Source organism: Musca autumnalis, unplaced genomic scaffold (genome assembly GCF_047663935.1).
Source record: "Musca autumnalis isolate F117 unplaced genomic scaffold, ASM4766393v1 scaffold_4, whole genome shotgun sequence".
Taxonomy (NCBI): Eukaryota; Metazoa; Arthropoda; class Insecta; order Diptera; family Muscidae; genus Musca; species Musca autumnalis.
The window spans coordinates 59,276,892-59,304,752 of NW_027411977.1; the positions used below are offsets into that span (position 1 = coordinate 59,276,892).

Below are 27,861 nucleotides of genomic sequence, written 5' to 3' on the forward strand. Positions count from 1 at the left end.
CCACCTATTTGGTTCAAATTTTAGGTCTCGTAAATTTTGTCCAAACATAGTTTAAGTTCGAAGATGGACCATATCGGTCTACCCCTTCCGTTAATTACCCCCACAAAAGTTGAACATTTTTCGCTAAGGTTATTCGCGCGATAGTTCCAGAAGGGACTAACCGAATTATTCCAAGCTAGGGATGCGGAAATATCACTTCCATGCCTATATCAGGTTCTAATATGGACTATATCGGCCCACTCCTTTGGCAGAAGTATTGTTTAACAGCTCTTCTCGAACCGTTTTGAATTTGTTTGAAACATGTTCGCATTGCGGCCCCTCTTACGACGGTGTATTTTTTTTTTTTTTTTTTTTTTTTTTTGGCAAGTCCATACTTCCTGAGACGACGCCAACTAAACTGACTAGTGCCTAAGATAACTCTCGAAGGGAGCAACTGGTTTGGTCTTAATTTTGTACATCGTATTGTTTCTTAGAGACTTGAATTACGTCCGAATATGGACTACATCGGAACACTCCTTCGGGTGCCTCTCACACAAATTTTGGAAAGAGTGCCGTTTAAGTACTCGTCTCGAATTGTTTTAATTTTTTTGCATTTTTTTGTCTTTGTGGCCCTTGTTACGATGGTAAAATTTTTTGGGGGGTCAAAGTCCATTCCTCTTGGGAAATTGGCCCAAAATTTAAAAAAAAAAACATAGATACGTTATAAATATTGAGTTTACTTATTTTTTTGTGTCCGAGGCTGAGGGTATATCTCCGACGGCACAGCTGACTGATACTTTCTAAATTGTTTTAATAATATGTAGCAAAAAAGCCTCGATTGGTCATTATAAAATACGGAAAATTATACCTTACGTTTCCAGTAATGACGGCGTATGTATCTATGTATGTTCTATATCTCTGGTATGTTACCATGTATATCAACATATGTATGTATGACCGGAAGGCTTAAATATGTCGCAATCATATAAAATAAATTCCTTCGAAAATAGTGCCCAGGTATAGTGGAGTCGTGTATCACATGGTCGGCCCTGTCCGACTATAACCCTCTCTTACTTGTTTTAATTATGCGTTTGTACATTTGTGTGTAACATACATAAGGAAACGAGACAGACCCATGGTTCCTTTTGGGTAACTTTCTGAGTCGATTGATGCATGTCCGTCCGTCCGTTCGTAACGTACAGATCGTACAGATCGTATTTATTGTCCGAAAACGTTATTGCTTTTAGTGAAAATCGGTTCAGATTTGGATATAGCTCCAATATATATATATATTTTTGGCCGATTTAATTTATTTTCTGCACCAAACACGCTGTATATGTCCGATTTCGATGAAATTTGGAATCGGTTCAGATTTGGATATAGCCCCCATATATGTATATTTTCGACCAAATTTAGTTATTTGATAAAATTTCCAATGTGTGACGGAATTTGGTCTAGCAATAAATGTGCCATATTATACCGAAATCAGTTTAGCTTTAGATATAGCTCCCATATATATTTTAGATATTCACAGTGGTGTAGGGTATAATAAAGTAGATCCCGCCCGACTTTGATCCTTTCCTTACTGTGTTAGAGTGTTTTAGTCATTTTTTCAGAAAGTATGCAGAAGGGGCCAAAAGATCTACCGGAAAAACTCTAAATTATTCCTCCTACAGACAGACCTTGTTTGCTGTTAAGAGACAATTTTGAACTTTTGTGACAGACGTAGCCTGATGTACTTTGAAAGAAATATTACGTTTTGGGAAGTTTCGGCCAAATCGAATACACTAATAACTCGATTTGCTTTAATTATTGGTTTCGGGAAACTTCAACGCAATGCAAAACAACGTATATCGAAATACATATTTCCACATATTTGTGTGCAGAATTTTTTAGTTGGTCCACAGTTTTTAGAATTTTTTTCCAAATTTTTGCACTTAAAAATTTAGATATATGTTCTAATACCCTCAGCATTTATGCTAACGAGGGTACACTGAAAGAAAAATGTTTCATTGATTTTGAACCAACGTAGAGTTTCATTGAATAAATAAGAAGTTTCATTAAATAACAATAATGCGTTTCTTCATAATTCCAATGAAATTTCCTTGATTATGCATTGATACTTCTTTATTAATTCAATAAAGTAGTTAGAAGTTACAATTCTATTATTGCTATGAAACTTTTTTTACACTAACACAATAAAACAATAATGAAAGTTATTTTATGAAACACAATGACACATTAATAGAATGAAGTCTTACGTTGGTTCAAAATCAATGAAAAAATTTTATTAATACAACGTAATTTTCTTTCAGTGTATATACACTTTGATACGATCAAAAATGTGGCTCATCGAAATAACGGTTTTAGAGCCCACGTATGTTTGCAGAAATTCGTTTCAGACAATTTGGGGTCGATTTAGCAATGTCCGTCTGTCTGTCAGTCTGTCCGTCTGGCTGGCTGGTGGGCACGATAACACTCGAACGAATCAACCGATTCGAATCCAATTTTGCACTTCGTAATATTTTGCCCAAACTTAGTTTAAGTTCGAAAATGGGCCATATCGGTCGACTCGTTCGTATACCTCCGCCACAAAAGTTCAACAATTTTCTGTAAAATTGTGTGAACGATAACTCTCGAAGGGAGCAATCGATGTGGTCCAAACTTTGTATTATTATTCCTTCCAGATATAGATTGGGTTCGAATATGGACTATATGGGTCCACTCCTTCGGGTACCTTCCACACAAAATTCGGAATAAGTGAAGTTTAAGAGCTCCTCTCGTATCCCTTTGAAATTTTATCTAGCAGGTTGTCCTTGCAGCCCCATTCCATACTGAGATAATGGCCTAAAAGCTCCAAGAAAACTGGCGGCACCAACTACAAATCACCAACAGCAAATCCGCAAGTCATGTATTTGAATATGGACTATCGGTTCCGTCCTTCGTGTACCTCACAAATTAAAATTTTGAAACTTCCAAAAAATATTTTTGGCCAAAAAATCTTGCTTGAAACCATAGTGCATCGTTAGCATAAATGCTGAGGGTATACACATTGTAAATTCATTCCAATAAAATTATTTGTATACCCTCAGCATCTATGCTAACGAGGGTATATGCACTTTCATACAGGCAAAATGTTCCGCATATAAATAATGGTTTAAGCTTAAGTATGTTCGGACGAAATCCTTTTCAGACAGTTTGGAGTCGATTTAGCAATGTCCGTCTATCTGTCTGGCTGGCTGGAGCGCACGATAACTCTCGAACGGATCAACCGATTCGGTCCAAAATTTGGCTTTCGTAATATTTGGCCAAACTTAGTTTAAATTCGAAGACGGGTTATATCGGTCCACTCCTTCCGGTACCTCCTCTACAAAAGTTCGAAAATGTTCGGAAAATTTGTGCGCACGATAACTCTTGCAGGGAGTAACCGATCAGGGCTCTATTCCACGAAACAACTTATCAACTTTTCATTTTGCACTTAGCAATATTTTTGAAAATTGTCACAAGTTTGTGTTCCACAGAACCGTTATTTTTGGTAAGTGATATGTTAATTGAGTGCCTAAGTTCTTAAAAATTATAAGCTCTCTTTTTAATTTCTGTTCCACCAACGTTTTCTTTTGCTAATTTTTGATAAGTGCAAAGTGAAAAGCGATAAGTTGTTTCGTGGAATAGGGCCTGGTCCATACTTTGCACATCGTGAAATGTCTACCAGACATAGATGAGGTTCCAATGTGGACTCAATCTTTACTCCATCGGGTACCTCCAACACAAAATTTCGGAAAAGTTCAGTTTAGGACCCGCTCTCTAATCGCTTTGATTTTTGTTGTAGCAACTTGTATTCACTGCCCTCCACTTCCTGAGAAAATACCCTGAGAAGCGCAAAAACCCCCAAGACACCTTGTGTAGTGGTTGGAGTGCAAGATAACTCTCGACCGGATCAATCGATTTGGTCCGAAATTTGGCATTCGTAATATTTTGTCCAAACTTAGTTTCGCGATAGTTTAGCGATACCGGTCCACAAGTTCCGGTACTTCCCCCCAATATTTAAAAATGCCACTAAACTGGTATGCACGATATCTCTTTAATGGGGCAACCAATTTGGTCCAAACTTTGGATTTTCAAATTTTTTGTCCAAATTTAGTTTAACTTCTAAAATGTCCCATATCGGTCCTCTTCTGACTGTACCTCCCCGACAAATGTTCACCTTTTGTGTCTAAGTGCAGTTTAGGGTATGTTCGAAGATCCTATAGAAATGTAAACCGATGATATTCATTGTAGTCCTGTTTACAGCGATATTATGTTTTCCGTGGGCAAGTTCATGCTCCCTGGCATACTGACCTACTGAAATGACTAGTGGGCGCCAGTCATATATTTTCGATAGATAATATATGACTCCCAAAGTAAGATCCACTTCAATAATGGACTATGTCGGTCCATTCCTTTTAGTACCTTTTTGTACATAAAGTACCTAATCCACACTTTGTCGATTCATACGCCCAAACTTTGAAAACCCCCTAAATACATTAACTTTTTGGAAAAAACTTTTTTCAATTTCAGGCTGAGGGTATAACTCTGTCAGCAAAGCCGACTGATACTTTTTACTTGTTCTTGATCAAATTTTAATTTTTTGAAAAATAGTTTTTTTTTAATTTTTTTTAAACATTTTTTTCAAATGTTTTTTAGTTTATATTTATATAGCTTACTTATTGGAATCTTGGCATTTTTAATATATAGTAAGTTTAATTTTGACCTTGAATTCCTCTGCACCTACTAGACCGAATTTGGCCGTTCTTTATTCATCGGAAAGCTGATTATCTTATCTGTCGAACAATGAAAATATCTCTATCCGTTCAAAAGTTATAGAATTTTGACCAGCAAAAAACCACTGTACAACGGTTCTCACGATTCCCCCACATTGCACAGTGTCCGATTTTCCAAAAAACCTGGCCAAAAATCGAAAACAAAATGTATCAATTTACACTAAAAAGGGTCAGATATTGTTTATAGGATCCCAGTGCGTGTAGTTATGAAAAAATATATACATTTCTTGTTTAATAAGTGGGTATAAAAGCAGGTCGAAGTGACCCTATTTGGATTTTTTCAATATTTAAGTTGTTTATAAATCTATGATCATATGCAAAATAAACAACGGTTATTAAATATTTTCTTTTTGTAATTGTAATGAAAGGTATGTGAAACGTATTTAAGATGTTCAGTGTCGCCAATGAATTGTGCGTTCTTTAATAATTGATGTCCGTACTAAATTATGAAAATAGTTGTGAGTAAGATCGAGTTGGGCCGTGTAATTTTTCATTTCATAAAAAAGGAAGGTTTTTTACCAAATTCCATCGAAACATCCTGCACATATTTGCACTTTTTGTTTTTATGTGATATTTTGTCTTGCAGGTATGTAAAGATTTTCTTTCATTCAGAATGTCAGAATATAGTATAGTATAGTATACATAGGACCCATAGTAAAAATTGATCGCGAACAAATTTGTAGAATATTTTGATCCGATAAGATCACGTTTTATAGGAGGAGGGACCAAAAAGACCCCTTAAATGTCCCCCTGAGGGTTAAATAATATCAAAAATGTAATCAGCGGCCCGAAAAACATAAGAACCAAAGGTTAGGTCAAAATCCATTCATTTTTAGAGTTTTGGCCAGGTTTTTCGGAAAATCGGACACTGTGCATTGGCGAGTACAGAGAAATCTCTGAGATGGCTTATCTTTCCTTTACAGACAATTCACAGGAAAATATGAAAAAATTACAACAGATATTGCTTTTCATACCGATTCAAACAATGTCGAATTTTTGTTGCGAAATGTATACTTCCCAAAATGTAGACCCCGAAATTATACAATTGAAAGTTTTGTTCGTGTAGCTGAAATTTCCACGTATCCATAGGAGAAACTCCTAAATCACGGTCGAGTATCGGCTATTTAAAGAAAACTTACGAGTTTGAACAAAAGCCGAGATATGCACCTGTCCATAGGAGAAAGTCATAAATTTCCGCTCGAAGCACAGTGCGAAATATGAGCACTTTAGTGGAACTTTAAGGAAATTTGGAAGCACATAAAATTCATTATATTTGTATTGCAATCGTTAGCTAAGTATCCCACCATAAATGGTCCATACTCAGTTTGGCGATATACTTCGCGAAACGGCTTCGAAATGCACTTAAAAATTGCCCTTTTGTTTCATATTTTTGTTTTCAAGAAATAGATTTTCGATTCATTAAAGATAATGGAGTGGTGCGGACAAACGGTATGTCAGTATGCCATGATTTCTTTTCCTTAACATTTTGCAAAACAACTATGAGATTTTACTCTTCAAGAAATGCAAAAAAAAACTCTTTTTGTTTGTGCGCAGTTTTAATCGGAAAAAAGTGCTTTTTTGAAGTTTTTAAAATATATTTTTTCTTTTCCGTGGACATTTTAAAAGTGATTTACGTACATTCACGTGTTAAGTTATATATAATCTGAAATATTGGATCCTCCTCTGTTCGGAAAGCGTTAAAACAGATACGGGAACGCGCGGTTTTCGGAGATATTCAAGTTCTTTAAAAATGTCTTCGGAAATTTCATTTAATTGCATTTTCCAAAAGTGGAAACAAGAACCGAAAATTGATAAAATTTTATCCTATTTATTGGGAAAAATGGGCTCGCCAGCACTAACAAATGATAAACTACGTACTATAAGGTCAACTATTATTAATTTGGTTTATAGAATAAAGATACGGTCGATTAAATTTTCGCGAAACTTAAAGACATTTCGGAGGAAGAATTCTAGTTGGCTTAAACACAAGGTTCCGTTTCCAAAGACAGTTGTATCGAATGCAACCCGACGCAAAAGGAATTTAAGGATTGCCATACAAAAGTGGAAAAGAAGTTCGGCAGCTATCGTCAAGGAACTGGCGCTCGGTTCTCCGGAAAGGGGTAATAATATGAAAAGCGCTCTAATTTCCTCTTCAAAAAGTTCAGCAAAATTGATGCGAACAGTGAGCGATGAACAATAAAAAAATAATTCATTAACAATAGTATTAAAAATAAAACAAATATTGTTTATTTAAAAATGTAAAGAGAAGGCTTTTTATAAACTCAGCACTAAAAATGTGACAGAAAAAAACTACTAAATAAACTACTAAATACCTTAAATTTGATGACCCCCACTATGGGGGCTATATCGCACCGTGGACCTACTTCAATAATATTTCACATAGAGGTAGTCTATATACGAAGAACATAAAATGGAAATGTATAATCAAATAACTTGGAAACTGTGACGTCAATACATAAAATACGTCATACCGAGAGGTACAGTTCAATGGGTGTTACACCAATACGCGAACATATATTGATAATAGTTTGTACATTAGTTTTATATCCTCTGAAACCTCAATATACTAATTTGCAGTAAAATCCGTTGAATAAAAAAAACTGTCGCCACCGTTACATCACCGCTACTGGAAACCGCGGATCTATTTGGCCCATATTAAGCCCCATGCTAGCCACTTATATAAGAAACATATTTGCAAAATTTTGGTAACCTACGTCCTTTACATTAAAAGATATTAATAAAGTTCCACTAAAGTGCTCATATTTCGCACTGTGCGAAGGCCGGTTATTTAAAAAACTTACTATTTTAAAATAAAATTTTGTTCGCGCAGCCGAGATTTGCACCTGCAACCATGGCCAAAGGTCGTCTATTTAGAGGAAACTTTTGGAATTTTGAGGTCTATATCTCGAAAAGTATAAATTTCCGCAACAGAAGCTATATATCATTGGAATAGATAGAAAAAGCACTATCTGTGGTATTTTTTGTTATATTTTCCTGTGAACTGTCGATAAAGGAAATTTGTTCCTGCATTTCAATTTTATCTCTTTTTAATTAATTTCTTGTTGGAATCGAGCATAATAATCAATAATGCAAGTGAAAAAGGATAGGCATGCATGTTTCGCCTTCGGTAAAGGCTCTTCTGACATATCGGATGTGGAGCAGCTTCGCTGTCCTCGAACTTTTCTTCTTGCAAATGCACTTTGTTTTGTTTTTTTTTACAACAACAACGGGGATTTTCACATTTAGTTGTGCTTTCATGACAAACGCTTAGTGCTGCCTTCGAAAGTAATGAGTTTGGCTATGAGTTACAGAATAGCATCATACACAATTTACTTATATTAATTGCATGTAACTAATATACAAATTCAATGTCAAGCCAATGTCAAATTACTGCAAAATGCAAGTAGCCGCGCTGATGACAACATCGTTTCCTATTAAGGGAGGTTACCTAAATTAAATGTTAGCTTAGTTATTTATTTGTTAGACAAAAACAACCACGCAATCCAGCTGAGAACTAGTAAAATATGAATAGTATCGTATTGTTTATATGCAAGGTTTTTTTTGTAAATACATTTTAACATAGCGGTGTATATTTGGATGGCACGAAAAACATAATACGTCGTTATTTCATAAAGCTCCGCCATAACTTTATTTGGTTGTGACTGAATTCAAAAAATATCCATCAATGTTCGGAGCATTAAATATCTCATTGAAATGCCTATGTTGCTGCTGAAAACTTTTTAATGCCACTTATGTAACGCCGCCTTTAAGTTTTCTATAATAGACAATTTTCATCATTATCCATTCCGTTCAATAGCTTGATATATAGGTTTTCAGGATTTTTTTCGGACGGCAAGAAAAGAAAAAAATCGGCGGGTAAATTCAACACAACTGGTCTGTTCCTTTACTTTTGAAAATGGTAAAACCGGCAAAAGTAGTAAAAGTTTTAAACTTAAACCATATGAATTGTATTGTGGCTGAAGTAAAGGAACGCTTTTCGAGTAAAAAGTGGTAAAACTTGAAGATTCTTGCACGTACAGGAACAGAGCTAACATTTGACGCCTCAACACGTAGGAAGTGGCGTCAATTTTGTTATCGAACGTCTATATGTACATACATATATGTCTTCGACTACGTGGCTCTGCAGGGTTGCCACTCCTGAGGCAGCTGATTGTCTGATTGTATCACGACTAGGCGACCGACCTCGAGATTGGGCTACGCTTGATGCCACCTTACTTTTTCCTTTAGCGTTAGGATGTAGTCTCTGGACCAGACCCGCTAGAGAGCATCAGCTATCGCTTATGTCTGGAGACAGCAGTGCTGTTGAGGACCGCCTTTACTTCTACGAGCATTTTCAATAGTTCTTCTTGTGTCAGCAACGCTTTCGACGCTTCCGAAATTTGTAGAAGTATGAACTAAGCATGTTTTACGACCGCTTCCCAATTTCATGTAGAAGAATAAAGGCCAAGTACTACCTAATTCAAATGCTGCCTAGTTAATTTAAATTAGATAGTACTTTGCCTTTAGTCTTTTACATGAAACTGAGCGTGATAAAGTGGCGTATTTCATTGTGTTTCTACCTTTAGGACGTAAAACAAACGAATACGGTAATATACATTTTGGTATGTGGTCGCCCGCGTATTTTTAATGTAATATCTACGGGACCACAAACGTCTACGTCTACTAAGACAGTAAACCCCTCAAGGAGTGATCTAGTATTAATTTCAAATGGATGTTCTCAGGACATTCGTTATCTATCTGCATGTAAGATCCTGTAAGGTGTAAATACAGGTTATCTTCATATTTCAAATAACAAAGAATTTTATTGTTAATTTATACACAACACACCTATTAGATATTCAGTTCAATCCATTGTTCAAAATAATTGAACTTTTGTTTGCTTAAATTGGCAAAGACAACAACTGCAATTACCCTCAAAACTATAAAATCATTTTACAACAACAAAAATAAATTGGGGGCGTAAAAGTGGCGAACGACGCTTATGACAGAAGGGGGGATATTATGACTTTTGGCGGCGGCGGCGCACAGTGTTGCCGCTTCCTTGTAAACGTGGACAAAAATAGAAGGAGTTGACCTAGGCCGATGAATTTTTATACCAGTACTTATGCGGGCATAGGAATGAAAAATTCCCATTTTGGTCCATATCGGTTCAGATTTGGATATATCCCCCATATATATATTTCTCCGATTCTGCTATAACTCAGCCAATTTTAATTGAACCGCCTTCAAATTTAATATGCGATATTTGCTTGGGCCTCTGATCAGTTTTACCGATTTTGTTAAAAATCGGATCAGATTTCGATATAGACCCCACATATATATATTTCCCCGATTTTGCTATAACTCAGCCAATTTTAATTGAACCGCCTTCAAATTAAATATGCGATATTTGCTTGGGCCTCTGATCAGTTTTACCGATTTTGTTAAAAATCGGTTCATATTTGGATATATAAAATGAAGCAGTCAAATAAAGTGAATTTATCCACTGAGGCAAAACAAGGATTCTTGCTCCTTTCGTACAAATTGTTTATGATGATATGGTTGTGGCTCCGAGAATCGGATTTTATAGGATGTAAGCTTTTCATTTTTTAATTCGAAAGGGATGTCTGTTTCATGTACCAAATGGTCGAAACTGCAATTTGCTGCAATTTTTAGATACACTCCATGAAAGAAGCGAAATTCGTGAGTTTTTTATAACACGTTACTGTTTCAATCAACATAACGGTACTTTGTGTATACACATTATATGTAAACTTTTTTTTCATAAATTGCAAGACTATCGACCACTCTTTCATTCCCTATTCAAAAGTTGTGGGATATGTCAATAACTTCTTTAAAAAATTTCCATGAACATGGGTTTCTTTTTTAAATACAATTTAGTAAATGTCACATACGAAAAATGTTCTATGTTTAACGAGCTATAACTTTATAGTAACACCAAATATCGACAACATCTTTGAGGTTTGTCCTATTGGAAGTGTTCTCAATAAAATAAAACCATAAAATTATAAAAAAAGTCAAGAACACATTTTTCGATTTTTGTCCACTGAGGCAACACTGTGCGGCGTCATCATTGCTGATCTCATATTTACAATGTAAAATTTACTGAGAATAATACGACAAGCAAAAACAACAAAAAATGCGGAAAAATTTGGTTCAATATTCTTGATGAGGCGACTCCTAGCCTCATCACTACAATGCAGCCCAAGAAAACCTAAGGAAAAAACCCAAGAACGAAAACACGCGGGTGATGTGTGTTCTTCGATGGTTCGAAAGAAACTCAAATTTTATTTACTATTCTACAAAATATTTACAACTCTTAAAACTAACACACACAGACAATACATTTAGTAATGTACGCTGTGTACATAAATACATCATGCACACCACGCACACACTGCGTTGCGGGTGATAAGAAACATACACTATTTTATTACCGACCCTTTCTATTTATGGCCGACATCTGTTATGTGTAAAGATAGCACATTGGTGCGTTGACACCATTAAAAACAATTCTACAAAATTGTCCATGCTCCCCGCCGTGAAAAGATCCTAATCTTTTAACAATTGTATGTATTAGTATCTTATCTTTTACAAACTAAATGTTTTAGTAATATTGCAATTACATTTAATTTTGTAACTGCTGAAGGCATTACTTAGATTCTAAAACTAATTATATGAATGCAACAATTATTATAACTTAATTCTAAGTGATGGCACCCAACACCTTCAGCAACCAGCTCGGACGGGGACTTCTTTTCCATTGCTTAATTACATGGTAAATCCATTTTCTTCGCAGAGGATAACCTGAAACATTGCTAGCGTCAGCTCTGGTTGTGCGAGAACCGGTAACTTCTTCATTGGCATTAAACATCGATGCCTTTTTGCTAGCGCCACCTTGTATTTCTTGTGATTTCATAACCATGTTGATCGGAGGTTCATATGTTGCACTAAATCTCAATTTGTTGATATCACCCTCAATAATGCCTGAGCGATGGAAATTGACGTCATTCTCTTTGTCATTGGCATTAGGTTTAAATTGGAACCCACCGATATGTACTTCTTTAGTACCTTTCTTCAGTACCATTTCTTCAAAATCACTTTGGGAAATTTCGATGTGATCTTTCTCCCTGCTGGGTTGACTCATATCTTCTACGTCACACAGTAATTTGTCGTACATATCACTTTCTTCTTGTAGTTGTTGTTGTGCCATTCCATTTCGTAGACGTCGCAATTCATCTTCCAGATTTACTACCTCAGCAGCATGGCATGTCCGTTCATGTTGGATCAATTCCTCCAAATCACGATTACGGGTATTCAATGCGGCATTTGTAGCTTCCAACTCATTAATGCGACTATTCAAGCTATGATTGGCTTCTGCTTGAAGACTATTAATCTCTTGTTGGTACATCATTTCAAGGTTGCGCATTTGTCCTTCGTGTTGTTCACGCAACTGTTGTAACACTTCACTGATTTCAGCTTGGTGGCGAGAATGTATTTCATCCATTTCTCGCAAATGACTTTGCTCCTTAAACGTGAGTTCTTCGCGTAGACTCTGAATGCGGTTTTGCAAATCCGTACGGATCATAGATTCAGCGTTTAAATATTTACGAGCTTCGTCCAATTGTTGTCGTAGACACTCCGATTCTTTCTGCACTTCACAAAGATTTTCCACAGCCTTTTCCTTTTCAGCATAAGCAGCATTGTATTTGACGGTAACGTCAGTGACCTGTGACACATACATGCGAGCCTTTTCTTCAGCAAGTCGGCAGTCTTTGATTTGTTGATCCAATTTGGACTTAAATTGCTCATTTTCTTCACGTAATCGATTTGTTTCACTTTTTAATTTTCGCGAAACATCCACGCACGCGTTTTCATTCTCAGTTTTCGAGCTCCTAACAACTTCCTGTGTAGGCCCTAAACTACCTGAGAACTGTGCCTCATAATTTATGTTCACCTTTTTTGGTGCTACTCTTGAAATGTTCCCACTTCTTACTATTTGGTAACAAATTTGCAGATAATGGTAATGACTTGTGTAGTCACCCTCTATCCCTACTACCTCCAAATATCGCACGTAATGTGACAATAATGACTGATAACTCTTTTCGAAGTCTTTTGTTCTTGAGAAAAGAGCTTTTCTAATCTCCCCCCAAAAATCAAAAGAAGCATCTACTAAATTAATTGTTTCCCTAATATTTGGCGGTCCTGTTTGGAGCAGTCCGGATTTCTTTCCACACTGTTCTGATGAACTTAAGCTGTTCACCTCAGCTATAAAGTCTACATTATGTAGACGTGGCACTTCTATAGGCACAAACAACCCCATAGCTTCCATGTTTTCCTCTATGCTTTTAACGGCATATTGCACTCCCACAGCGAATATGCAATGATCGTATGGTACTTTTTCCATACGTCGGAGCTCCCTTTCGTTACCTAAAAAGTCCGTTCTTGCTTCCGCGAAAGAACTAACTATTTTGGAACACTTTTCCTTAATTTCCTTGGCTACACTTGTTTGAGCAATTTTGCATATTTGCAAATCAATGGACACTATATACTCGCCCAACATCCTTTGATGTTGGATGAATTCTTCAAAATTCATTTTTTCGAGATACACTTCTTGTCGCTTTATTTATTTTTAGATATAAAATTGGCCTTACACACTCTTTGCTTTGAGTGTGCGCCTTTTATACAGACGGATAACCTAACGAGGTTTCTTTTTAACCTACGTGCCTACCTCGTCTCTAAAATAGTGAATAAATCCGCCGCAGTATTCTTTTACACTACGCGAACTATCACTTTATACCGACTAAGCCTGACATAGTCACTTTTTAACTACGCGCCTAATACTTTTTGCACTACAACACTTCACTAAAATGCTAGCCTTTCACGTCACTACTACTACGCGATCTATTTCGTGTCTATACTACACACGAAATAATCACTTTGGGGTCACCAAATGATGAGGCGACTCCTAGCCTCATCACTACAATGCAGCCCAAGAAAACCTAAGGAAAAAACCCAAGAACGAAAACACGCGGGTGATGTGTGTTCTTCGATGGTTCGAAAGAAACTCAAATTTTATTTACTATTCTACAAAATATTTACAACTCTTAAAACTAACACACACAGACAATACATTTAGTAATGTACGCTGTGTACATAAATACATCATGCACACCACGCACACACTGCGTTGCGGGTGATAAGAAACATACACTATTTTATTACCGACCCTTTCTATTTATGGCCGACATCTGTTATGTGTAAAGATAGCACATTGGTGCGTTGACACCATTAAAAACAATTCTACAAAATTGTCCAATTCTCATTCACACACACTCACAAAATAATACTCATCCCAACAACAACAACAGTAAATATTGAAATTTCAAAACGAAACTATAAATTTCACAATCTGACTAAAAGCTAAATGAATTTTGCACATGCATGTGAAATAGTTTTTCACAGACATCATCATCGAAGCGGCAGAAAAATATTTTTCCCATCTAAAACACACAAACAAACAAGACATATGGAAATAAATATTTGTTTATTGTTTAATTTTATTTATTATTTAAAAGTCAATTTTATGCATGATAAAACTCTAAGCAAAGCATTTTTTTCTCAAAATTTGTGTGATATTTTTTCCCAACACTTTTGTGTGTTTACGCATGGAAATCTAATATTTTCCATAAGCTGGGTACGACGACGGTATCATTTACTATGCACAACAAACAAGGATATGGAAACTCATTAAAATGCCAAGAAAGAAACAATTCCACACAAACAAACATCAGGGAAGAACATACGAGAATATTGGGGAAGACTAAAACTATGCCCCACTCACATAAAAATGCCAATGAACTTTAAACCCGTGAGAAAATGTGTGTTTTTTTTTTTTTGTTATTTTTCTTATTCTTGCGCAGGTCATCCATCCCCTAGTTAGAACTTTGACATAAACATAACAGTTATATGCAGCCAGGGTTCGGATTAAATAAGAAAACATACATACTGTAGTGGCCAAACATTTGCCACAAAGTAGGACGTTTTAGAAAAATTAATTTAAAATATTTTTTTGAAAGTTAAATTTGGTAGTTTTTTTGCAATTATTTATACGTTGTTGCCTCAAAAACAATAAAAAGAAAAGCTATTACAAAACATACAACAAAAATTATAAAAAAAAATATTAAAGTACATAACACGCTTTAAAATTTAATGGTCAAAACATATGCTACTGAACCAAATTCCATGTTAAAATTTTCAATATTTTGTAAAATATCATATTTTTTATTGAAATCATTTGTTTTTTGTTAAGCTAAAAAGTTAATAAAATTTTAAAACTGTTATTAGTCATACGTACTTCATCGGCGGGGTGGCGGGTTTTAGGGAATAAACTAGCAAAAATCGATCTTTTCTTAAGCATAGTACACACGGTCCAACAAAACTGACAGTCAACGTACTTTTACGGCAATTTTCTGGCAAATAAAAACTTTTTGTTAGCTAAAAATGATTGAAATACAACATTTAAGGTATAATTTAGTGATTAGGAAAGTAATTATTCAGCTAGACTTTGATATTAACGAAATAGACCTCGATGACTGTCAGTTTTGTTGGACCGTGTGTACTATGCTTTAGAACTCAAAACTTACTTAGAACTCAAAAAACGATTTTTCGATTCTAACGTAGAAATCAAAAATCGATCTTTCGATCCTTTGATTCTTACTTAGAACTCAAGAATCGATCTTTCGATCTTTTGATTCTTACTTAGAACTCAAAAATCGATTTTTCGATTCTAACGTAGGAATCAAAAATCGATCATTTGATTCTTACTTAGAGCTCACTTGGATAAAATAATCGTTCGATCGAGATGACTCCTTAAGCTGGGTACACATTGTCAGTTTTGAATGACAGCTTTGTTGTTGCTTGCTAGTGTGGCCGTTCATTTTTGTCATTCATCATGCAACCACAAAATGTTTTGTGGTTGCTGGACGGTTTGACAGTTATCGATAATTGCGAAATATCGACATTCAAAACTGACAATGTGTACCCAGCTTTAGTTGAAAATGTGAACGCATGGTACAATAATTCTTAGGTAGGCCACAGCTAACAGCTGATTACAATTTTTTTTTTTTTGTTATGGCTTAATCTGTCAAAACCGTGTTGACATGCAGAGTTGATATTTATTATTGATCAAAAAATTCAACTCTGTTTTGTTTTCATTTCAACATTTCGTTCTTCTTCTTCTTTGTTTACTCATCCGTTATCATTCATCAAAACAATTTTGACGTTTTAAGCCATAGCGACAGGGTTGTATTTTTTTGGCGATTCTCATACCTGGCCTACCCATGAATTATTGTACCATGGCCGTACCGTTAGATTAACTTTGTTCATCAGTACAACAAATAATATAATATTGTTGTCTTGCTCTTACCAATGTAATCTGTATATTTCATTTTCGTGGTACATCAAAAATCAAAACAGAATTGATCTTTCGATTCCCACTGCAAGAATCGAAGAATCATAATAGAAAATCGATCTTTCGATTCTCTATGAAGTCAAAACCCGATTCCGATTTTTAGATTCTTCAAACCAAAGAATCGAGGAATCGATTACTCGAAAATCGACTTGCGTATCCCTAGAATAAACCTGAACATGCATGCAGAGGTCAGAAACATCAAAAGTAATGGAAAATTCTTCACATTTAAATTCTCCATTTAATATGAGTGGATAAGGAGCGTCAACGACGTACTCCTTGGCAGACGCCGTCAGTTGAAGCCTTACTTACTTACTTAGCTGGCCCATTACAGAACATTTGTTTCATAGACCGAACTAAGAAAAGATCTCCAATTCTCTCTGTTTAGTGTTTAGCTTTCTAGAATACCGCGCCTTGTCATCTCTTCATCCAGTTGTTTGTGCCATCTATTCCTTGGCCTGCCAATTCTGCGTGCACCGCCAAGCGGCCCGTATTTATACGCCTTTTTAGCGGGTTCATCATCTCTTATTCTTATTATATGGCCTAGCCAACGCAATCGTTGCATCTCGATACGTTTAACTATATTACTGTCGTTGTATAGCAGATACAGCACGTGGTTCATACGACGTCGATATTCACCGTCAACGCAGATTGGTCCGTAGATCTTTCGAAGAATTTTTCTCTCAAACACGCCAAGCACTGCCTTATCTGCTTGCTCAAGTACCCAGGCTTCCGGTGAAGCAAAGTAAGGTCAAATGGTGGACCCGTGAGCTGCGTCTGATGCGCAGGGGAGTTGCGCGCCTGAGGAATCGTTTCCAAAGGGCAAGACGAACCAATGCGAAAGATCTGGCTCAGCGTAAAGCTGAGTGAGGACGAGCTATCTTTTAGTAAAGAAGACGATTGGAGGAGATTTATACAGGACAACAGGGATGATCTCTGGGGAAGGGTATACCGTGTGTGCCGACATGGTGGGTCTAAGCGTCAGGTTGACCTACAGGCGTTGCGTTTTGGCTCCACGTCGACTGCCTCGGGATAGGCTGAAAACGTAGGGATTTTGCTGGTGTCTTTTTTTCCAAGGTCGGAGACCCATTCACCTCCCCTGCTGGTGTGGAAGCTGGGTGAGCCTCCGGACATGGAGCGCAATGAAGTTGCGGACAGTATCTGCCGGATTAGAAGTAGAAAATCGACGGTATGACCGAAAGGATGTATAAAGCCATCTGGAAGGTCATGCCCGAGTATATTGAGTCAGTTTTCGGTGGTTGCATTAGCCAGGGGTACTTTTCGCGTGCGTGGAAGTAAGCTCGCGTCGTGGTACTCCTTAAGTCGCCTGATCGGGTGAGGAGTAATCCTCGCTCGTATCGGGGTATGAGACTTCTTCCAGTGCTTGGAAAAGTGCTGGAGAGGATTATGGTGACAAGGCTTGTGGAGTGCCGCGGCGTGGGTCCCTCACCGCATCAGTTCGGCTTTCTCGAGCGTACAGGTACGGAGGACGCGTGGATGCATGTGCAGAACAGTTTGAGCGGTTCAAATGCCAAATATGTCTTAGTCATATTTGTAGACTTTAAGGGTGCATTTGACTTCCTTTCGTGGGTCTGAGATTAGGTGTCGGGAGCTTGTTCTGTGTCTGGTTATGTCAGTGGACGAAGGGCTTGTGTCGTGGGAACCAATGTGACGGTCTGGACAGATGTGGAGCGAGGCTGCCCTCAGGAGTCTCTGTTGCGAGAGTTAGCGATCACTTTCAAGATCTGTGCGTATGCTAACGACATCTTTATCATGATCGAAGGTGGGACCCGTGTCGAACTGGCACGTCGTGCTGAGGAGGCCATGGGTATCGTGAGGGTCTGGAGTGACCGAGTGGGTGTTGAGGTGTCTAGGGACAAGACTGAGCTAATGCTGTTGAAAGGCAGATTGGCGCACAGTCGACCTCCCCACGGCATACGATACGTCAAGCAAGTCAGGTACCTTGGAATAACTATGGCCGATAGGATGATCGTTTGAAGGACAAGTTGACTGCTGTCCTGGTATGGTCACAAGCGTCTTGCGGACCGACTGGGGTTTGATCAGGCGTTCCGTGCGCACCATATACATATGGTGGACTTTTTGTTGCCTGTGCAACATATGGTGCATCTGTATGGTGTGCCGCAGCCCTTTGACCTGGAAGTGAAATGTAGGACTGTTCTGTATAAGCTGAAGCGTGGCTTGCAATTGTCTGAGGATAATTGGCTCGGGCCTTCTGATTTGGTGGATGGGAACGTTAGACCGCGCAGTGCAATCCTTCGGGATCGTGCTGCTGATATGTGGCGGACTAGGTGGACGGACATCGTCAAAAGGAGGTAACGTACGAATTTATTCGTGACGCTACGTTCGTACTGTTCCGCCCCGACTTCGGCTTTAGCATGCGTCTGCGATTCTTACTGACGGGGCATGGCTTTCTAAATGCATTTTTGTATGCAAGAGGCCTGTGCGGGACAGATTTGTGTGGGTGTGGGATGACTGAAGACTGGCGGCATATACTGACGGAATACCGGTACTATGATGACATTACAGATTTAGTCAATATGGGTATCACGTATGGAGGAGCACGGGGTAGGATTTCAGTAGGGCACTTGAAGACAGTCGGACCTTTAGTTGTTTAAGTAGTTTTGCACGTCAAGTGTTTGTTAGGAGAAGGACTAGACTTAGTGGAGGTAATTCCTCCACATATTCATATCTACAGTAGGGATATAACTTTTGGCACTTTTTTGCAAATATCAAAAATACCACCACATAGCCGTGTAGAGCATGAAAAACTATTATGAAAAAAGGTGTAATTTTTTCTCTATCGCGAAAAAAGTTTCCGCACCAAATGCATTGAAGTTCAGTAATGCATTTTTTAATTTTAGCTGTTATGACAACATATTTGCTTTTTATTAAATTTTTTATTTTTCTGTAATCTAATTTAAAATCATTACCAAAGCGTTCTGGACCAATTTGTTCTCAATTCGCGACATTTCGGAGCATTTTAGGAATTTTTGACACTATTGCAATTTTTGTTTTTTCTTTATAAACTCGTGAATTTTATGTTTATATTTATTGTACCTACCGGACAAGAGAATATGGTGTCATTTGCAACAAATTCGCGAAAGTTACAGACAGTTTTTAATGACTTTGCCTGTGAGAATTGTATTTTTTTCTATGAATATTTATTCAAACAAAGCAAATTTAAAATTATAAGTAGAAAAAATATCAAAAGTGTTTTAGTAATTACAGTCGGCGCGGAAACTTTTTTTACCGAATCGATCGTAGAAACGCGTTTTCATTATTAGGACAAAATTTCCCAAGTGGTACTGGTGTTGTATTTTTGTAAAAAACATATCCGATTCTCACAGGCAAAGTCAACAAAAACAGCCTGTAACTTTCGCGACTTCGTTGCAAATGACCCCATATTCTTTTGTCCGGTAGGTACAAAAAATATAAACATAAAATTCACGAGTTTATAAAGAAAAAGCAAAAATTGCAATAGTATCAAAAGTTCTTAATATGCTCCGAAATGGCGCGATTTGAGAACAAATTGGTCCAGAACGCTTTGATAATGATTTTAATTTAGATTACAAAAAAATAAAAAATTTAATTAAAAGCAAATATGTTGTCATAACAGCTAAAATTAAAAAATGCATTACTGAACTTCAATGCATTTGGTGCGGAAACTTTTTTCGCGATAGAGAAAAATTGACGCCGTATTTCATAATAGTTTTCCATGCTCTACACGGCTATGTGGTGGTATTTTTTTGGTTATAGCCCTAATCTACAGTTGGGCGTGTTGGTGTTGGAGGAGGGTAGGAGGAGAGTTGTAGGCGTTGGTTGTCCTTGTCTGAATGTCGTGCCAGTCATCCTTGAGGGTGGCTTGCTTCATTGTCTGTGTGGTGTTGTCCGTTGCCGCGGTCCTTGTGGGCCCTTTGTGCAGTCCGTGGGGACTGCACGTTAATTGTTTGTGATCCTGTGTTGTTTTGTTTTTCCGCTGGCTGAATTGGAGGAGGTCCGGGGAGTCCAACTGGTAGTGGTCATTGGCCACGAAGCCTGACCGGAGGCTATATTCTGGAACCGCGGGTGCCAGTTGCCCCAAGATCTTTAGATCTGGCCTGGCAGTTGGTGTTGGTCCCCTTGTGGGAGCATCGCGGTGGCTTTGGTTTAGACCCAAATCGCTGGGAGAGCTTCGGCTCGACCCAAAGAAAGGTAGAAGCTTAGATAGGCTCCGCTCATAACCAAGGAGGCGATCACGACCAAATGCGTGTGAATGAATTGGTTCTCGTACTTTTTTGTGCGGGGCCGTTGGTAGACGAATCGTATTCACCCGGTGTTAAGAGCACTGTGGGGTAGGCCGCATGGCAGGTACCCACATAAAACACCACGACGTATTCTCTATTTAATAGAATACAGAATAAAGAGTACCTTTATATTCTTTTATAGCCAAAGTCAGAAGTTTAGATGTCGAGATAAGAGCGTTGGGATTGGGCCCTTGTCAGAATCATGAATACTAACCTATTGAAGTTATAACGGGCGGTATCATTGGAAATTTGGGAATATATAAATTTAGAAAGTTTTACAAAGCTTACCAGATGATAATTAAGCATAAACATTTTATATATAGATATTTACAGGGAAGGTACGGGCGAAGCAGAATAATGGTCGCGGCTGAACAACACCTGCTTGACCGCGAAACGTAGAAAACTGATAGAAAGTTGTCAGCGGAGACATGCAATTGTGGTTTACGGTTGCAAAATTATTAACTGTTCAGAGAACGGCTGCAGTTTCGGAACCTGCAGTAAAAATCATAGCGGACATGGTACACCTAGTCTTAAGACAGAACAGCGACTATAAATCTATGAAGAACAAGTAAAAAATCGGTATGTTCGGCCGGGCCTCCACCATGAAATACTCTGATCGGTCGGTAGGTATACGTCAAAACTTTTCCCAAGCAGAAGAACATTTGCGGAAAGGAAACATGGAGACGTAAGTTACTATTTACGTAATTGCTCTCCGGACATGGGTTTTTCCGAAAGTACTTGTTCAAACAACGTGGTGCAATGGTATGCACACCCGCCTTGCACGCTGAAGGTCGTGGGTTCGATTCCCCGGCCAGGCAAACACCAAAATTTTCAACGTTAGCAAAATACCCCTCAGTAATGTTGGCTACATTTTCTGAGTATTTCAGCCATGTAAAACTTCTCTACAAGTGGTGTCTTAGGACACGCCGTTCGGACTCGGCGATAAACTGTAGGTCCCATATCATTGAGCTAATATGAATCGGGGTGCACTCATTGATATGAGAGAAGTCTCCCTTGTCCCGTATGGGATGTTTGTGGAACAATTATTACTTGTTCAAACAAGGAAACCGCAACTCCTCCTTGTGTCTGTATGCGGAATACAACAGATGATGCAGAGCGTACACTATTTTCATGTAGTCGATGGTCATAGCTCAGCACAGTTATAGAAAAATAAAAATTATGGCAAATTTTTATAATTGAAAAAAGTTGCTGATTTGTTCCATAGGTTCTGTTTTCGAGTTTTTGCCAGTTTGCTTCACAAAATTGTGAAGAGGTTTGAACGTTAACCCGGGAAAAACGGAAATATGTATATTTACGAGGAAAACCAGTTTTCCTTAATAGGACAATAAATATTTCCCGCACACATAAATACCCAGGAGTAATTCTGCATAGGAAACTAAATTGGAAAGACCATATTCAAGAAAGGGCCGACAAGGCACAAGGATGTTGGTCAACATGTAGAAGGGCAATAGGCTCAAAATGGGGTTTCGATCCTAGGATGACACACTGGCTATACATAGGCGTAATTAGACCAATCTTAACATACGCGCCTGTTGTATGGCGGACAGCTATGGACAAAAAAATGCAATGATATTGCAACAAGTCCAAAGAACATGTTGTCTAAGCATTAGCGGGGCAATGAGGACCACACCGACTAGGGCTCTAGAAAAAATTTTCTTTATACACCCAATAGAAATTCAGGTAAGGTATGAGGCAGCTATCGCAGCTACAAGGCTAAAGTCGATGAGCGAGTGGATCAGTAGAGACCACCACACATACCACCAAAACATACTAAAGGTCACAACGGGTGAATCTACCCAGTTGGAAGTTGTCTGCTATGTGTCTTCAAAGTTGTCTCCAATCAATTGAAGACGGCTCGACGACAGCCCTTTGCGATCATCGACGACATTTTCACACAAATGTCGCAAAACTCGTGCACGATAAGTTGAGCGACAAGGTAAGCGATGTTGTCTTCATGGACGATAGAATGAACATTAACTTGTACCAAGGCACATTACAAGACATTTTCGTTCAGTATGTCACACATCGCACATCGAAGAGTGACAAATTTGGTGAGACCGTCTTTTTTAAAGACAATTTTGAGATTTTTCGTTGATGAAATGGTCATCGCAGATTCAATTTCCTACTGGGTATAAACCAAATAGTATCAGACCGCATACCTGGAACTAGTGAAGTAGCTTTGTGTGAAGTTTCAATACCAGACAGAGACATGTGGATCGATGGAACTCTAGCACAGATTCCCGCTGGAAGCTGTGAGTTTGCGAATGGGGCTGTGCTAGAGGGGAGAACCGGACTGGATATATATAATGGAACCGGAAATGAAAATCTCCCTCCGTCTGCCGGATCATAATACGATTCTTCAGGCGGAAGTCCGAGCGATAAAAGAGTGTCTGAACTGGTTTGACACTCACACAAAGCCTACGAACATCCTACGGACAGCAAAGCAGCCATCACGGCTTAACGGTCAAGACAGTGAAATCTAGAACTGTCTTAGAATGCATACAGTATATTAACAACTACTCCCAACATGGTACGGTAAACATTATATGGGTACCAGGGCATATTGGGATTAGGGGTAATGAAATAGCAAACTCCTTAGCAAAACAGGCAAGGGAGCAACCTACAGTCAGCCTAGATAACGCCAAGACCTTAAAGGCGACGCGCATAGAGCTAAAGGCATGGGCAAAATATGCACATATATTCCTCTGGAATAGAGAAGACAAGGGAAAAAACACAAAAATCCTATGGGGGAACTCAGACGAGGACAAAACAAAGGGACTGCTTTTATTAAGTAAAAAATACATTAGTAGACTGACGGTATCCTTACAGGACACAAAATAGGTAGTGTTCCAGCTCCCTTACGTGAAGTGCTACTGAGAACCGGAAATTCAGGGGGTTTAATAAAACAGTGGTATTAGAAAGAAATACATTAGATAGCATTTTTAAATGTTTCCTTTACATTTATTTAAGGGGTTGCCACTTGTCACTTTGAAGAATCGCGATTTTTTGTTTTGTTTATCTTATATGTTTTGTGTTACGAGGAGACGTTAAAATTAAGCGAAAATAAATTTAGTTTCATATAACAATACAATATGGGTGCCACCGTTGTGCAATGGTATGCACGCCCGCCTTGCACACAGAAGGTCGTGGGTTCGATTCCCCGGCCAGTCAACATCAACAATTTTTCAACGGTGGCAAAATACCCCTCAGTAATGTTGGCGACATTTCCTGAGTATTTCAGCCTTGAAAAACTTCTCCACAAGTGGTGTCTTAAGACACGCCGTTCGGACTCGGCAATAAACGGTAGGTCCCATATCATTGAGCTTGAATATGAATCGGGGTGTACTCATTGATATGAGAGAAGTCTCCCGTGTCCCGTATGGGATGTTGTGGAACAATGTTTTTTTTTTTTGTTTTGTGTTTTATAACAATACAATATATAAAAATTTTTAAAAACTACATATTATTCTTCAGTTTTTAACCAATTTTAACCAATTCGCAACTTGAAAATATGGAAAAATTTTTGTTCCAAACGCCATAATTTTTGGTGCGGAACAATTAGGTTTTTTTCTCTTTTTGTTCCATACGCCAAACGACATGGATATGGAACTAAAAATTCAAAGTTGTTTTGTTCCATACGCCAGGCTTTATGGATATGGAACAAAATGGTAAATTTTTCGGTGTCGCAAGGCAGATATGGAACATATTGGCATCTGAATATCTCAGAATATATAAGAGATAGAGAAAAACCGACTAAAAAATCTAAAACAGCATATTTCAAAACTTGTAAGGTACCTTTATCTCAAAATTTCAAAAATGACGTATGGAACACTTAAGCATGACACCGACGGTATGTTGACATACAGTGACCGTCACTAAAAATGATGCAACCTGAAATAAAAAATGTAAACGTTGATAACTTGGAAACGAGTTGAGATTTTTTTAACAATTCAAAATACAATTTTGTAGGCTGAAAAGTTGTCTTTAAGATGGCATACAAAAATATTCCATTTACAGTACCGTTATACTAAAATTTTACCGGAAAACACAAAATGGGCATTTTTGAAGTGAGCATTAAAAATGATGCACCACAATAATCGATCAATAATTTCCAAATTTTTCGTTTTTTTCTGCCATTTTAGTAATCAGAATGGTGGAATAATTGGTTCCCTATCGTTTTCAGTAGTTTTGTCATTGATTACGATAGAAAAAATTATGTTCCTGACGTAATTTTGGCATGACATTGTTAACAATGTTTCTCAAAACAATTTTCAAAGAAAAGTGCAAAAACCTTTGTTCTATGTCAAGACTAAACTAAAGACTAGTCTAATATGGGGCAAGTCTGGCTGATACAGGACTTTCCATATATCATTAAATTGTTTGTACGTACTCTGGGCATAACCCGTTATGATTTTTCATAGTCATTTTTTGGAAAATAGCTTCAAAAACTAGAAATTTCTAGCCAAATTACCTACAAAGGGACATTAATTACAATCATGCCAAAACTACGTCAGGAACATAATTTTTTCTATCGGAATCAATGACAAAACTACTGAAAACGATAGGGAACCAATTATACCACCATTCTGATTACTAAAATGGCAGAAAATACGAAAAATTTGGAAATTATTGATCGATTATTGTGGTGCATAATTTTTAATGCTCACTTCAAAAATGCCCATTTTGTGTCTTCCGGCAAAATTTTAGTATAACGGTACTGTAAATGGAATATTGTTGTATGCCATCTTAAAGACAACTTTTCAGCCTACAAAATTGTATTTTGAATTGTTAAAAAAATCTCAACTCGTTTCCAAGTTATCAACGTTTACATTTTTTATTTCAGGTTGCATCATTTTTAGTGACAGTCACTGTACGTTGATTTATGAATTTGTAACCCTTATTATGTGATATCCTAACCCTGCCTTTAGTATTGTTTTCTTTTGTTTTGTTCGCTTAATTCATAATATACGAATAAGGAAGGATTCCATACATAGCGGGCAAAACACAAACCGGAAATACAGCTCTTCTTGCAAACGCCGTACACAAACAATGCCACGAGTGTGAATACATGGAAATACAACTACAAACAATAATAGCTCTATAAAACCTATACTTAGATACTATAATTTACAACATATACTATCGTACTATGAAATTGATCAGGCGTACTAACGAACTTTTTACAGGCAGCCTCCGCATAGTATGTGTAGAGCCGAAAAGGAGTAAATACAATAGACAACAAACTCACATACAATGGAACGTAACAAAATTGTTGAAGGATAATCAAAAACGGCTTTGTTTCTTTTCTCACTTACCGTCTTCATGATGACCAGCTTAATTTTATATCCAAAATAAAAGCAAAGAAATTTGTTATTGTTATTTTTCACATATCACAACACAGAAAATTTCTTTAAAATCTATAAAATTTTCATTTGTTTGCACACTTTTTTGATTTTTTTTTTCCTTTTTTCAATGCACTTTTTTATTTTGTTAGTTTCTCTTTATTTTTATTATTATTTTTTTCTATTATTTTTCCACTAAATTGTTTTTTTTTTTTTCGCAGAAATATTCACGCTCAACGTTCTGACAGTTTATTAGTTCGACATTACCGCTACCTTGCACTGTTACCAACAATTTGGTTTGAGATTTTGCATTGCAATCCACCACAAGTTTTTGCGTTTTCTTTTCTTATTATCCATACGCCCCTCTAGCAGTTTTTCAATTGCTGGGTAGAAGAAGAAATAGAATTCACACCGCGTCGCCGAGGCAGATGATGATGATGCTGCTTTTTGTCTGTCGTTGCATGTTGTTTAGCTTTGGCGAAATGTTTTATGTTTTGTTGAATGAATCCAAAGAAAAAAATAACGTTGCCTACAAACTTTTTTCTGCTGTTGATGTTGTTGTAATTGTTAATACGTAATTATTATCTAGAGCGTATGTCATTCATGCTCGTTGTGTCTCTTTTTACATATTTCGGGGAGGTTGGGTTTGGGTTTTAAACAAGAGAGAATGAATATAAAACACCGGAACGAGAGAATTTACACTGGTGTACGAAATAATAGAGCCACTGAAGTTACAACGCATTAAACGTTTCTAAGTCACTTCTGAAAAGTGTGTTATGGCGCAATTTGCATTTTTATAGTGGAACATTATCCCATAAATGAAATTCAGTCAACATTTGTCCAATTTGGGGGTTGACCTTGTATTAGGCAGGACAGAGCCTGTAAAGAGGTGTGCGAAATAATAGATCCACTTTAAGTTAATAAGACAATTTCTTAAGGAAATTTAAATTTGACCGTCAAAATCATAGGGAAAATTTTAGTTTTCCTTCCTAACATTATTTTACTGAATAAACCTGCACCAACAATTAAAATCTTAACTCCCGTTCAAGAGTTAATGGGGCTGAAACCCCAGAATCAAAGATAATGCCCCATAAAGGCCTCCTATATACCGCAAATATCAATAAAATGTGCTAAACTACTATCAAAAATAAGAAAACATAAAAAACCGGTCGAAAAACGTTAATATTTTCATGATTTTAGAGCAAAAAATGGAGGGTCCTGTAAGGAATACTACCCTTTGTAGCTCCTCAGTTATGAGATAATGTTCCACTATAAAAATGCAAATTGCGCCATAACACACTTTTCAGAAGTGATTTAGAAACGTTTAATGTGTTGTACCTTCAGTGGCTCTATTATTTCGCACACCAGTGTAATAATAACACAGTGCTACAGTGAAAATTTGCAGGGGTTCTAATGCATAAATTCGGTTTTGTGGGAGTCCATAGAAGACGAAAATACCTTTGGTTTCTTTGTGTCACTTCGGTTTTTGATTTTATAACGGTAAATGTAGTGAAAAATGGGCTTTCTTGGATTTTCAACTTTAAACGAACATTACTTCGTTTTTCCACAACCGATTTGCACACCCCATTTTTTATTGGAAACGGGAGAATAATGTCTTTCGAACAAGCCACAGATTTTTAAAATCGGTTAACAAATGGCTAAGTAATAGTGGTTTAAGTGTGACAAAAACGCATTAAAAAACAGTAAAATGTTTTTCCTTGTGCTCTAGGCTGCGTAAACGATACCTAACGGTACAATTATTTACTGTTAGCAAGTAGGAAATATAGTTGGCTTTCCAAAATGGGAAAAACCAACGAAATCGGTTGAAAAATGAATGCGTTATGGCATTTTTTGGGTTTTAACTTTTTGGTTTTTTTCATATT

The 27,861-nt window shown here is 37.3% G+C and overlaps 2 protein-coding genes across 2 annotated transcripts in view; both read right to left on the reverse strand.

The window, feature by feature from the left end:
- LOC141402958 (lamin-C-like) overlaps positions 1-12,585 on the reverse strand; it is a 97,944-nt gene extending 85,359 nt beyond the window's left edge. The window contains exon 1 of the mRNA XM_073985084.1: positions 11,617-12,585. Coding sequence (XP_073841185.1) covers positions 11,617-12,585 — 969 coding nt within the window. The remainder of the gene's footprint in view (positions 1-11,616) is intronic.
- Positions 1-26,650, reverse strand: part of Diap1 (Death-associated inhibitor of apoptosis 1) — a 164,214-nt gene extending 137,564 nt beyond the window's left edge. Inside the window, exon 1 of the mRNA XM_073982606.1 lies at positions 25,952-26,650. The gene's annotated coding sequence lies outside the window, so the exon portion shown is untranslated. The remainder of the gene's footprint in view (positions 1-25,951) is intronic.
- Between the last annotated feature and the right edge of the window lie 1,211 nt (positions 26,651-27,861).